Below are 13,056 nucleotides of genomic sequence, written 5' to 3'. Positions count from 1 at the left end.
CCATTGACCCATCAGATATATCTCTCACTTTGACTGATCATTCAGACTGCGACCCACAAATGCGCCTAAAGCAGAGCCTGATGGACATGCTGGTGTCTCGGTCCCTGTTTGCAGGCCTGGTGTGATCCGGAGCAATGTTCATCCTGCAGCTCTGACATCAGCTCTATGTTGCATGACCTATTTATATGATAGAAGTAACTGAGTACTTTCCAAATGTGATATTCTCTTTGAAGTGCTTAATGAATGCAATGCATAAAACAAAAGATGAAAAGGGAACAATATCAAGAGCAGAACAAACAAATGAGCAAAGCCCGCCCGAAGCGTTACCCCACTAAGTGGCTGCACGGGGTCCTTAAGCCAGCAGGGGGCACTCATTCAATCAGAACCAGATTTAAATATTTTAAGATGCACTTAATGATCTTTGTCCTCAAACTTCTTCAACTAAGGAGGATTAAAGACACTTAAAAACAAACTAAGTAAGCCTCAATGACATATGTTCAAGTTCTGGACTTAAATAAGGAGTAACCCCAGAAGTTTTTTCTTCAAATCGTCACAACACAAAGTCTTCTCTGTCCAAAGAGACATGAAACAAGGAGGCAGCGGAGGGCCCTTCAGCCAAAACAAAGCCATGTACTCTTCTGGTTTTGAGCCTGGATTTGACTGTTTAAAGAAACCCACTGCCTCCTCTACATGCTCCAAAAAAAGCCTGAAATTAAATGTTGCAGTGAAGTGGAAGAGCGAAATATCTCTTTGTGTGTTTATTTACAGTTTAATCTTGCAGGAGATGCAGGAAATGTTGCCACAGCTTTAGTCATTTACACAAAGTAAAAAATAAAAAAGTGGAATCAGATTCTGAATGTTTTCAGGGAGCGTTTTAATGCTTTATTTGATGAAGAGGAGTGACTCATTCCTGCTTTTGTGCTTTCTTGTGTCATTAATACCATCTTCTAAATGGAGCATTTCTAACTACGTTAAAATCAGTCTCACTGGCTTTTTTTATGCATATGAACTTCCTTCTCATGCACGTTCCTGTCAATTGCCTTAAATTAATTTCCTCTTCATCAGCAGAAATTGTCTGCAAAGCTCATGCTGATCTTTTATACACCTCACATGCCCTCTTCTTGCTTTTCTTACATTAAGGGATCACTGACACCCTTCAGCAAAGTATACTGTCAAAGTCCACGTTTAAAGTAGTCATCTGAAAAGTGTTACACAATCTTTAATTTCCAGGAATTTGTGTTTACTATGATGATAATCTGGAGCTAATTTGGCCTGAACATGTGTGAAATATAGCTTTAAATCAATAGCATGTGACATTATTAAAGAAGCATTACTGAACAAAAAGGAGGCCAAAAGTCAGCAATAAGTCAGCAACAAGGGTTGTAAGCATGATGCTATCAGCCTCTGCTATTGTTGTGGAGGATTTTTACTCCATTCTTCTTTCCAACATTGTTTTAGTTCATTGGCTTGAGCATCTCTCTGATCCAGTCATCACCTTGATTCTGCTGCAGATCTGCTGCTGTGTTGGGGATCATTGACCTGTGGCTTGAGACAGTTTCAGCCAAGCTTTATCTGTCAGGCACATCTGACTGTAGAACACCTTTCTCATCTTTCTTGTAGTTTCAGTGGACCATCATGGTTAATATTTGACTAGATTTAATCGCTTGATGTTTGGATGTTATAAAGATCTGTCTGAACACTAAGTTTCCCATCAGAGACAATAAATAACTTGACTTGACTTGAAGAGTCATTTGTTGACCACTCTTTTACACTACATGTTACATTCACACACTCATGCAGCATTCTTGTTGTCAAACAAAGTGTTTTAAACCATTCACACACATTCATACCCCCACAGGCACACCAGAAGGCAACCTATTAGTTCAGTGTCTTGTCAAAGCACGCTTTAGCATGTAATCATCCATCGACTTTACGTTCGGCAGATGACTGCTCCTCTTCCTGGGCTGTTGCCACTGCACCATTAAATTATACTGGCATGTTGTTTTTAGAGAAAAAAAGGCCTTCTCCTGCAACCCTTCCAATCAATTCATACTGTTTCAGCTTTTTTCTAACTGGACTGTCATGAACTTTCCGATTTAAAATGCAAACTGAGGCGGGGAGAGCATGAGATGAAGCTCTTAGGATTTTTTTTTTTTTTTTCAGTTTCTTGGAGCATTGGATGATTGACCTAGGACTCAACTTGCTGGGATGTCCACTCCTGGAAAGATTGGCAGCTGTCGTAAATGTGAATAATCTTTCTCCTTGTAGAATGATTGCCTACAAGTACAGTAGATATGACCCTTCTCAGACTGATGGGCAGCAACAGTTGCTTCTTCTGATGTCTTTCCTCTTGGGTATTGTGTAAACACACTTGAATGCTCATTTCTCAGTTTGAAGATGGTAAATTAATCAATGCACTGATCAGCAGCAATAGGATCAGGGGAGTTTAGGTAAAATTTACAGTAATCTTTTCCAGACACTTTGAAACAGGTTTGATCTGGTTCTTGTAGATCAACAACACAGTGTTTATTCAGTGTGTTTAAAGACTAAATCATGTATTTCAAGGTTTTTGAATTGAATTTCAGATAAATAATTTGAAAAATATACAAACCCAGTCCAGTGCCAGTATTTTCTGCATTGCTTTGTGTACTAAGATTCTGAAATCTGCACTTTTGTTAATCCCTGGATCTGTGTTTTATTATAAAACATCTTACTTTAGGTTTCGTTTAAACTGAAGTCTTGTGACTGTGAGAAAGAGTCTGGTCGGGTCTGGGCAAGAATAGCAGGAGTCCCTTCCAAAAAAGCATGTGGTAAAAGTGAAAAAAAAAAAAAAAAAAGGCTCCCTGGAGATGTTTCCACAGAACAAGCTCAGAGTTTTAATCTGGCTGACCCCAAACTGCACACACACATTGTGCAATCCAATGTGCATGTGTTCGTCAAGCCAGTGGAACATGAGCATGACCCTGAAGTATGCATCAGGACAAAGACTCTGCTGTCATTATATTCCAAAGAATAAGTCCACTCATGCATGATTTGTAATAGTATGCAGTCAAAATAGTATGCAGACAAAAGTAACATATGAGACAGAACTTATTACACTGCACAGAACTTACAGTAACAGCTCAGGGTATGATTCAGAAGTGCATGAGTTGAAAACTTAGGATTTCTCTTAAACTGAATGCAGTGGTGATGAAATGCAGATATTTTCTCCAACAACTCCTTACATTAGGAAACCAGTAAGTCAATGTGAGGTGCAGCGTGCCCGAGGGTCTGACAGAAAACAGATCTGCTGTAATCAGCTCTGAGTGGGCTTGTGATACCTAACAAAGAGGGTGATATGTGAAGCTTTACATATCAAACACAGCCAAGGAAAGCAACAGGTAATTAGAGCTTCATGCAGGTGAAAATACCATGGGAATCTGTCACACAAACTCATCGTACTGAAATATTAAAACAGAGCCCACAGACCTGTCAAGACATGCGTGGAACCGGCCAACAAGAACAGGAAACGGTCACAGTTTGGGCTTTTATTTCACAACACACGTCCGCTCTGTTCGGGTTCATCTCTGCGTGATGCCATGTTGTCTCACTGCTGCAAATCAAAACATCTACACCATTTACTGGCAAGCTGCTTGGATTTTAAGGTATGATTTATCTTTCAGACCTTTATGGAGGAAACACAGGAACGACTTAACATCCTTGCAGGGTTGAAATAAAAAACTGTTACTGTTCTCCTGCTAAGAGACATGTCTTTGTTTCACGACTCATACAGCAACTTTAAAAGTGCAAAGTCTGGCTCGTATCACATTTACATGTTTTGCAGAAGAGGTATAATGTTTTCAATATGCGGTGGATAATATTAGGAGATTCAGTGTCCAGAATGATGTGTTTCTATGAACTGATAACACCCTGTAACATCAACTTACCGTCCACTTTATCAGCATCACCTGATCAACAGATTGGTTACACAAATATCTCATCAGCCAATCCCATTGCAGCAAGTCAATGCATTTATTCATGTAGGACGTAGCTTAAAAAACTTGCAAAAGTTCAAACTAAAAGTGGCATGGTTGTTGGTTTGAGTATTTCTGAAACTGCTGATGAACTGGGATTTTTACACACGACCAGCAGTTGTCTGGACCGAAATGCAGCCTAAGACCACACCAGGTCCCACTCCTGTTAGCTAATGCCGGGCGGACACTGTGCGATTTCGAGGCGATTTCACCACGATTTTGCTGTCGCAGACCACGCTGCGTCATCATGGAAACATCGTATTGTTGGTATGTCCGGTCGGGAGGTCGTGAGCCGTACAGTGTGAGAACACTCACGAGGAAGGATTAATTGCTGCTACGTTCTAACGATGATGCTGCGACCTCCCGATCAAACTTCTGGCATGTCAGAAATTTTCGCCGTCGCTCGTACAGTGTGAGTGGTGTTACGTCACGATTCTACGTTCACACCTGCGCAGAAGACACCGGTGGAGCTTTAAACAATGGCGGGCAACCCCAACTTCAGATGTGTGCGGTGGACACAGCTGCTAGAAGAGAGATTAGTAGAGCTATGGAGAGAACACGAGGTTTTCTTTTTTCATTTTGTTTCAGCGCACAAGACAGCGCACACAACTGCAACAACTTGCTGCCCTCTCGCCATCTTGTTGTCAGGCACACTGTGGTTGTCATAGGAACTAGGAACCTTTGTTTTTCATTGTTCACACTCGAGCACGTCGTGCCGTCACACGCTGACAACTAGTCGTGGTTGTCAATAATCGTGTCTGACAGCAGTCGTACAGTATGAGTACACATGTCGTAGGGTCAAATAGAGTACGAGGGACAAACCCGGTCGTGCAGTGGGAGCATTTCCCCGACAGTCAGATTTCTAAAATCGCACAGTGTCCGCCCAGCATTAGAACAGGAAACTGAGGCTGATTTTCACACAGACGCAGAAAAACTGGACAATAAAAGATGAAAAAAGGTTGCCTGGTCTGACTAGTCTCCATATTCAGATGGTCAGAATTTCATGGAAACATCAAACATTCAGGCTGCTGGTGGTGTAATGGTTTGAGGGAGTTTTTCTTGGCCAGCTTTGGGTCATTTAGTACCATTATTGCATGGTTTAACCATACACAGTGTTGATGGAGCACTGCTTCTGCTTCCTAAGCCATAGTGGACCAGAACCCCCCACGCCCAAGTTTTTGCCTCAATGACTGCTAAACCACGTTACACTTTGCCTGTTGACATCCATCAGCTGCTTCCAGAGTCCTACAAGCCAAAAAGGCTTCTTCACCTTGATAATATTCCTCACTACTGGTGTCCACCAAGAGGTTCTGAGATTACCGCCACAACAGGCACTGAAGACTTCACGACCTCAGCTCCGGCTGGCTGCAGAGGCACGGAAGTCCACTGTGACTCATTGTCCCCCACTTCCCTTGAAACATGGCTGTAGCAGGTGGGAGTTGATACTCTCTCTCTGACAGAGGACTCTGCCAGACGTTCTAAGCAGACCCTCACAACACGTCTGGGTCTACCAGGTCTGACAGACATCCTTCCCCACCATCGGTGCCAACTCACCATCAGGTGCTGATCAACAATAAACCTTTTATTGTTCTTATGTTGTTGTCGTGTGTTTTGTTGTGACATACCAAGAAACAAACAGATGCAAAGCTGCATTCATGCATTTGTACTTTATTTAGTTCATGTGATTTTTTTGCCTCTTTTGTGTGTGTCTGTTGCTCAGGAAAACATCATGAATTGAGTTAAAAGTTACTTTAATTTAATGTAATTACAAAGTCTTCTTGTCCATCAGCACGAATACGACACTTTTTGTTTTGATCTGCCTGTTTCTTCTCAGTTGAGATAATCATTTGGAAAGCTTTGCAGCTGCTGAGGATAGAAAATAAAATCTGTTGCACATTTCCAATGAAGTGTGTTTATATTGGCTGCTCTATGTTCATTTCTGTCCAGTCTGAGAGTATCTTCATTAAAAAAACAGACCTGCTAGACTCTCACTCTCCGTGTGCTTGATCTGTGGCTTCACTTGCCAAACTAGACATTATTGAAAAGTAAAACTGGTTTTATGCAGGATGCAGCGAGCATAGTTGCCTCAAGGCTCTCCTTTTTGTTTACACAGAAAATAAACCAAGTCTGTGTTGGGTAATTTGTTAAAATGCCAGAACTTTCTTTGTGTAAATAACAATGAAAACATGATAAATCACTAAAGAGGCTCCATGTCAAAGCTTTAATTTCATGTTACTCATTAAAAAGATGAAATACCTCATCAATATGAACAGAATAAATGACAGCACATCTGTCTGATCTGTGCTCAGGTTTGCAAGCTGAGAATCCAATAAGGTCTTTGCATCCACTTTGTCCCTCCGGAGGATTTGCGATGCTTTTAACAGTCACATAAAGCTGAAATGTGATGCCCTGTGCAACTGCTGCTTTGTTATGAGCAACACTGCCGTATTGGCTTGGAAATTAATCTATTAATAATAAAAAAAAAAAAAGAAAAAAGAGGCCACTTTAAGTTACAGACCAGCTTTCACAGTTTAAACCACTGCAACAACAGAAAAGATTGAGCCAAATAATTAAAGCAGAGGCCCAGCAGGACCAGCTAATGAGCAGATAATGTCATCATAAAGAATAGCAGCTTTGTCATTTGTGGTTTTTTTTCCTTTTAGTTGGAAGGAATCACAAACTGTTTTGGACAGCAGGATGCAGTTGTAAAGACTGAACAAGTTTCCTGACGTCTGAAACACTTTGAAACAACAGAGCACTTTGGAGTGCCAGACGATTCCTTTTACTCTGAGACTTTCTGCAGTCGAAGTGAAAGCTGCAAAAGACTCCTCAGTCTACGATACTGGACGTTACGAAACAGGCACCGCTTGTCCTTAGATAACTCAACAGCTTGTCATCTCGTCTCTTTGTGTTTGTTAATGAAAACCTGAAATGTAAGTTTTGAAATAATGAAGTGAGGCTCAGACAAAAGCTGCTGAAGCTGCTTGAATCTCTGTAGAAATCCCTGTTAAACATTCATTTTCAGTTAAATCAACAAAATTATTTACATCCTACAGAGTGCCAAAGTCCTCTCAAAATCTGTCAAGTTAGGGATTGGAAGTAAATTCCTTGTGGGTGTGGGAGTATGTTTTCCAGCAATTAGTCAGCACATGAGCAGTGAAAGCCTCACTAAAGCTTTAATGTGGTCATTGTGGCTTAAACTCATGCATGTAAGAATTCAAGTGCGGGTAAATGACGATGTCTGCTGACTTACTGCTGACTTACTGCTGGGGAATAGAAGGGCATTAATGCTTCGCTATTCTGTGGGTTTAATGGACTGCCATGATATAGTCCCAATAAATCAGCATTTAATAACCTCTTTGACACCTGCTGAAACCAAACAACTTCTGGAACAACTTTCTTTTTATCGAACTAATTTATTTTATTGATTTGTTTGCTTATGTTCTCTTCCCTATATATTTATTCTAACATGATATATATTTTTTACTGTTTATCTTAATTAAATAAAAAATCTATTTAATTTTTAAGTAATCCCCATCCCTCTGCGTTTTTCAGTTTATTTATTTGTTTCTTTACATTTGAAATGAAATTGTATTTCATAATATTGTAATCTATTCTTTTAGTTATTTTACCCTAATTTTTTCCTGTATTTATTTTATTTTTTTATGTAAATGTAAATAAATTCACCTAATAAGGCGTGAGGTATTTACTTATTTTCATTTCGTTATATATTTCATTTAATAATAAACTGCATTTTTTTAAAAATATCAGTCATCTTGTAGTTATCGTTGTATATTTTATGTTTTTTGTTTTTTTTTATAATTCTATACATTTTAGTGTCAAGGATTTCAGTAAGAATAGATATACATGATATAATAAAAATGAAAATATGTGTTTCAACCAAGACGCCACATTTATTAGACAAGAATATATAGACAAGAATATAGACGAGAATTGTTTTACGTGAAACAGAAACATCACAGTGGGTCATAAGTAGCATTAAAAATGAGGAAAAAAAAAAAAGAGAAGCATCACCTGTTTAGGATGCAGAAAAAGGAGTCCAAGATCTGTTCTTTCCAGATTTTATTATTGTAATTCCTAAATATTGTTCTGTCTTACAAATGTTCTGAAAAGTCTCCAACTGATCCAAAATACTCCAGCAGGGGCTCTGATAAGAACGATCACACATCATGTAACTCCAGGTTTATCTTTTTTTCATCGGTTTTTGACCTTAAAACTCAGAGCTTCTGACCTGTTCTGATGGTACATTGAGATTCATGATGTATGTTTCTGGAGCTGTCATTGCTCTGCAGTGTTCAGTGTCTGAAAACACCACATTTAACATCCATTTCCAGCTGTGTGCATCATATGACAGCAGTGTTTTGCTTTAAAACACTATGCTGCATACCAGCAACTGGATACCAACAGAAACGCTGTTATGAATGTGCACAGTGGCTGATTCAGAAAAACAGGAGAGCCACAGTGAATACTTTGCTGCAGGGAAAGTGGGATGATTTTTTAACTTTTACTATTTTCTTTTTTTGTAATAATTTTTTTTGTAAAAAAAAAACAAAACAAAAAAACAAACAAACAAACAAAAAACACCACTGTGGCTTTGTTAGTTTGCATTGAAAGGTGCAGCCCACGAGATGAATATGGAAAATAAAAATGACATTAAAGACATCACAAGCTATTTAAAAAATACTTTGTCTTAGTTTGTCCATTGAAAAGCGGATTTATTTTAATGCTCAAATATACAACATTTACAAAGTTGTAAAATATCTAAATCAAATTTCAGCTTGTATAAGGTGAACTAGTTCACATGATCAAGATTACTTTTCACTTGTAATATGAATACATTCAATACAGTGTATTCTAATCATAATGTATTTATCTCGTTTCAGACACCAGTCATGCAATCTTTAGTACATTCATTCCACTGCCATCTGTAGGTTGTAATCCATTTGTAAATGATTAAATGAAGCAAAATATGATCAAAACTGCATTTATTTTTCTCATGAAATGTCAATTTTTTAAAGATATGTTTTTATAAAAGGATAATTCATTAAAATTAAAGATCTTACTAAAGTTGAAATGCACCCATGTTACAAAATGCAGAGACAAACACTCCAGTTGTGAAATATCTTTATTGTGTGACTGATGTGAAAATGAGCAGTTCACACGGTGTGAGCTGTTTGTTCATGCACGGGACGATACCTGCTGCGACATGCTAACAACAGATTACATTAGATAAACTTAGTTAATTCCAAGGAAATGTCAGCCCCCCCGTTCCGCCCTCTACATGATATGATGTCATCAGATCTCATGGCTCCCAGGAAATGTTGATTAGCATGAAGAACATCAGTTTATCTTATAGAATAGAAGCTTAAAATCTACCATGATTCATAATAACTAGCTTTAACTGTGTGGCTAATCTGTACTACGTTAAAAAAATGTGACGCCCAAACTTTCCATCCTGTCAGGAAAACATCAGCATGTTGCTGCTGTTTATTGGTTTGTTTTGCCCACACATGTTTTGTAGGTCAGTCACTGTCTTTACTCACACATCTTAATGATGATAATTTGCTTTATCTCAACTCTTGAGAGCTGAGCTCATTTTTGATTTAGCCTCCACCATGATGTGGAAATTCCAGCAATTTTAGGGGTCTGGCTTTATGGGAAACAACGTAGTCTTTGGGAAAACCCACTCGCTCTGTTTGCCCAATAAAAATAGAGGAGGCTCACAGCAGCAACTCACTCTTCAGCTTTCACTTCAACTTGAATCCACTCGAGCTCTCACTTTCTCCTCCGAGAGACTTTCTGGACGTCCTTCTCTATCAGCAGATAAAAACAAAAAGAAAATGGGCCTTTCACAGAGAAACTGTGCTCTTCTACTTGTCGTTGTGACTGCAGTTTGCATAGAGCTCTATCAAGGTGAGTGATTTCTACAGTTTGTATGCAACAGTTGTGCTAAAAAAGCTTCTAAAAGATTGAGACTAAAAACAACCTGACTGTAATTCTTAGATAGCAAATAAACTATGAAATATGTGGCTGCACTTCTGACTGCTGTCTAAACTTTTCCCTGCAGCACAACCCTTCTTTGGACGTTGCACATGCATCAATGGCGTGGCCAGGAACATCAGAGGCAACATTACAGATTTCATTTTGAATGAAAAGAAACCTGGATGTAATAGTAGGGAATTAATGTGAGTTTAAGGTTATTACTCTATTATCTGAGAAAAATCTGCAGCTTTATAACATTTAGAACCTCATCACTGACTTGAGTTATTTGTTTGGGATTTCTCAGAGTGACCGTCACCAGACCAGACAACTCTACCTTTCAGCGCTGCCTCAACCTTCAGGCAGAGAGGGCCAGGGATTTAATTAGGTGCTGGGAAAGGTGAGTTACAACCAAAGGATAAAAAAAACCAAAAACACAGTGTCAACCCAGTTCAACCAGACTTTTAAAAATATAACACACAGCATCCTTTCTGCTTCTGGTCATGCTGCGACACTGGCACTAGCTTCAGGGTTTTTCCATAAATCTGAGCTAAATTTACTGACTGAAACCTCCAGCAGCTGCAAAGTTATCGCAGAGAATCAACTCCCACTACTTAAAAATGTTTGATTTGGCTCAAATATGCAGAGCCAGAGCACATTTTTGTGCAGTCAAAACTTCCCCATTTATCCTGCAAATAGAAAACCAACCCGCCCCACTCTGAATGACAAAAAAAGAAACACGAGAAATTGTTCTTCAGCTCAACAACTCCCAGGACACGTCAACACGTGACCCTTACCCCCTCCCACTGCAAACCTGCAGATGTTTTGCATTAGATCTTTGTTATCTTGCCTAATCCCAGTTTCTCTCCTTCACTTTTCTTAGCATAAACAAAGACCAGAACAAAAAGATGGAATGTATCAACAACAGAAAGAAGAAAGTAGATGACAGGACCTCAGCGGAGTCAAGCACATAAGCCAAGGACCGCTCTGACCTGAGCTTTCACTGAAATGCAGCACTGGAGGGCTGGAAATGACAAAGAGAGTGGGAGAACGCCAGGAGGGGGGGGGGATGATTAACGGCTGGGACACAGGAAAGGACCAAAAGGAAAGAAGAGAAGCCAAGGAAGAGGAGAAAGACAAATACATGTACAAAAATATAGCAACAAGTCTGTGTGGAAAAAGGGGCACTGTTGAAATGCATATAATAATAATAATAATTTTTCATTATTGTTTTTGCTTGTTGCTATTTATGCTGAATTATTTATTTAGAAAAGTTTATATCTCTAATATTTTCTACAGATGTTGAAGCAAATAAAGTGAATTTTGATATGAGTCTAATTTCTGCTGGTTTTATTTGACAATCTTCTAAAGTCTGAAATGCCAAAACATCATTTGTGGGCATGAAAACATGAATTATCTGGATCATTTTTCCAGCTGCTGCTTCTTCACCCTCCTAATGAAACTCGTGGCTCGCCACCAGCATCAAAATACAAACAGTTATTATTCTGTCGAGACGATGCAGCTGGTACTGGAAGACAATAAAGTGACTTTGTTGCAGGGGTTGACAAATTGTTATCATAGAAAAACGGCTAGTTCCTCAGGGAAAAAGAGATGGGGGGGGGGGAGTGCGCTTGGCGTGATAACAATTAAATGAGGGCTGCGCGAGAGTTTTGGACCACAGCTGTTTGTTTGCAGCAGCTGCAGGCCGGATGACAGTGAGGGGGTGGATTCCTGTAGTTTCTCCTGACTCGTTTGACTTAACTAAGAGGGAATGAGTTATGACCGTTTTCCATAACTAGAAAATGGCCTGAATGTTTAATTAAATCCTGATAGCAATCAATGACTCAGCCAGATAAGGAATGGTAACACCCTTCTTCCGGCCAAGAACAACAGACTGATCTTCCCCAGAGTGCAAACACAGCATGTGGAGGATCAGTGTGGGACAGCTTAACACAGAGCAGTTCAACTTTGTTCTGATCTCTAAACTCTGATTAGACTTCAGTAACATGAAAATACATGTTATTTGGTCCAGCAGTTGCCATTCAGGTTAGAAAAGATCTGGGGAAAACTTAGGAAGGCTGTGTATACGCCGCCAGTTATACAGAAGGTTGGTAATCTGTTCGAACCAGCTTAGTTTACGGTATACGCCACTGATTCACAACAAAGCCGACTCGAGACACTTTTACAGTCGCAGTTCAATTCAATCCACTATCGTCCAGTTATAACTGCTTTTATTATAAAAGCATTCATACAAATAATTACAAAGGAAAACCAACAGTTTACACCAAGAAGAAGAAGTAAAACCTCCATCAGAAACAGACTGAGGAAGAAAAAGCTCCATCAGAACCAGACTGAGGGAGGAAAACCACCATCAAACAAGACTGAGGGAGGAAAACCACCATCAGAACCAGACTGAGGGGGGGAAACCACCATCAAACAAGACTGAGGGAGGAAAACCACCATCAGAACCAGACTGAGGAAGGAAAACCACCATCAAACAAGACTGAGGGAGGAAAACCACCATCAGAACCAGACTGAGGGGGGGAAACCACCATCAAACAAGACTGAGGGAGGAAAACCACCATCAGAACCAGACTGAGGAAGGAAAACCACCATCAAACAAGACTGAGGGAGGGAAACCACCATCAGAACCAGACTGAGGAAGGAAAACCACCATCAAACAAGACTGAGGGAGGAAAACCACCATCAAACAAGACTGAGGGAGGAAAACCAACATCAGAACCAGACTGAGGAAGGAAAACCACCATCAGAACCAGACTGAGGAAGGAAAACCACCATCAAACAAGACTGAGGGAGGAAAACCACCATCAAACAAGACTGAGGGAGGAAAACCAACATCAGAACCAGACTGAGGGGGGGAAACCACCATCAAACAAGACTGAGGGAGGAAAACCACCATCAGAACCAGACTGAGGGAGGAAAACCTCCATTAGAACCAGAATGAGGGGGGAAAACCTCCATCAGAACCAGAATGAGGGAGGAAAACCACCATCAGAACCAGACTGAGGGAGGAAAACCTCCA

At 39.9% G+C, this 13,056-nt stretch overlaps 1 protein-coding gene across 1 annotated transcript; it reads left to right on the top strand.

Annotated features, from left to right (window-relative positions):
- Positions 1-9,785: 9,785 nt before the first annotated feature.
- Positions 9,786-11,345, top strand: cxcl18b (chemokine (C-X-C motif) ligand 18b). Its single transcript, XM_079265217.1, has 4 exons — positions 9,786-9,947; positions 10,102-10,219; positions 10,321-10,413; positions 10,897-11,345. The coding sequence occupies exons 1-4, from the start codon at positions 9,875-9,877 to the stop codon at positions 10,985-10,987; spliced, it is 375 nt and encodes a 124-aa protein (XP_079121343.1). The 5' UTR covers positions 9,786-9,874; the 3' UTR covers positions 10,988-11,345.
- The last annotated feature ends 1,711 nt before the right edge of the window (positions 11,346-13,056 follow it).

The sequence above is a fragment of the Telmatherina bonti genome, assembly GCF_933228915.1.
Source record: "Telmatherina bonti genome assembly, chromosome: 3".
Lineage (NCBI taxonomy): Eukaryota > Metazoa > Chordata > Actinopteri > Atheriniformes > Telmatherinidae > Telmatherina > Telmatherina bonti.
This window is presented reverse-complemented; position numbering and strand designations above follow the sequence as displayed.

Coding starts and splice junctions, on each gene's coding strand:
- cxcl18b (XM_079265217.1), top strand. CDS start 9,875: ATGGGCCTTTCACAGAGAAACTGTGCTCTTCTACTTGTCGTTGTGACT. Junction 10,220..10,320: donor TGTAATAGTAGGGAATTAAT/GTGAGTTTAAGG, acceptor GGGATTTCTCAG/AGTGACCGTCACCAGACCAG. Junction 10,414..10,896: donor TTAATTAGGTGCTGGGAAAG/GTGAGTTACAAC, acceptor CACTTTTCTTAG/CATAAACAAAGACCAGAACA.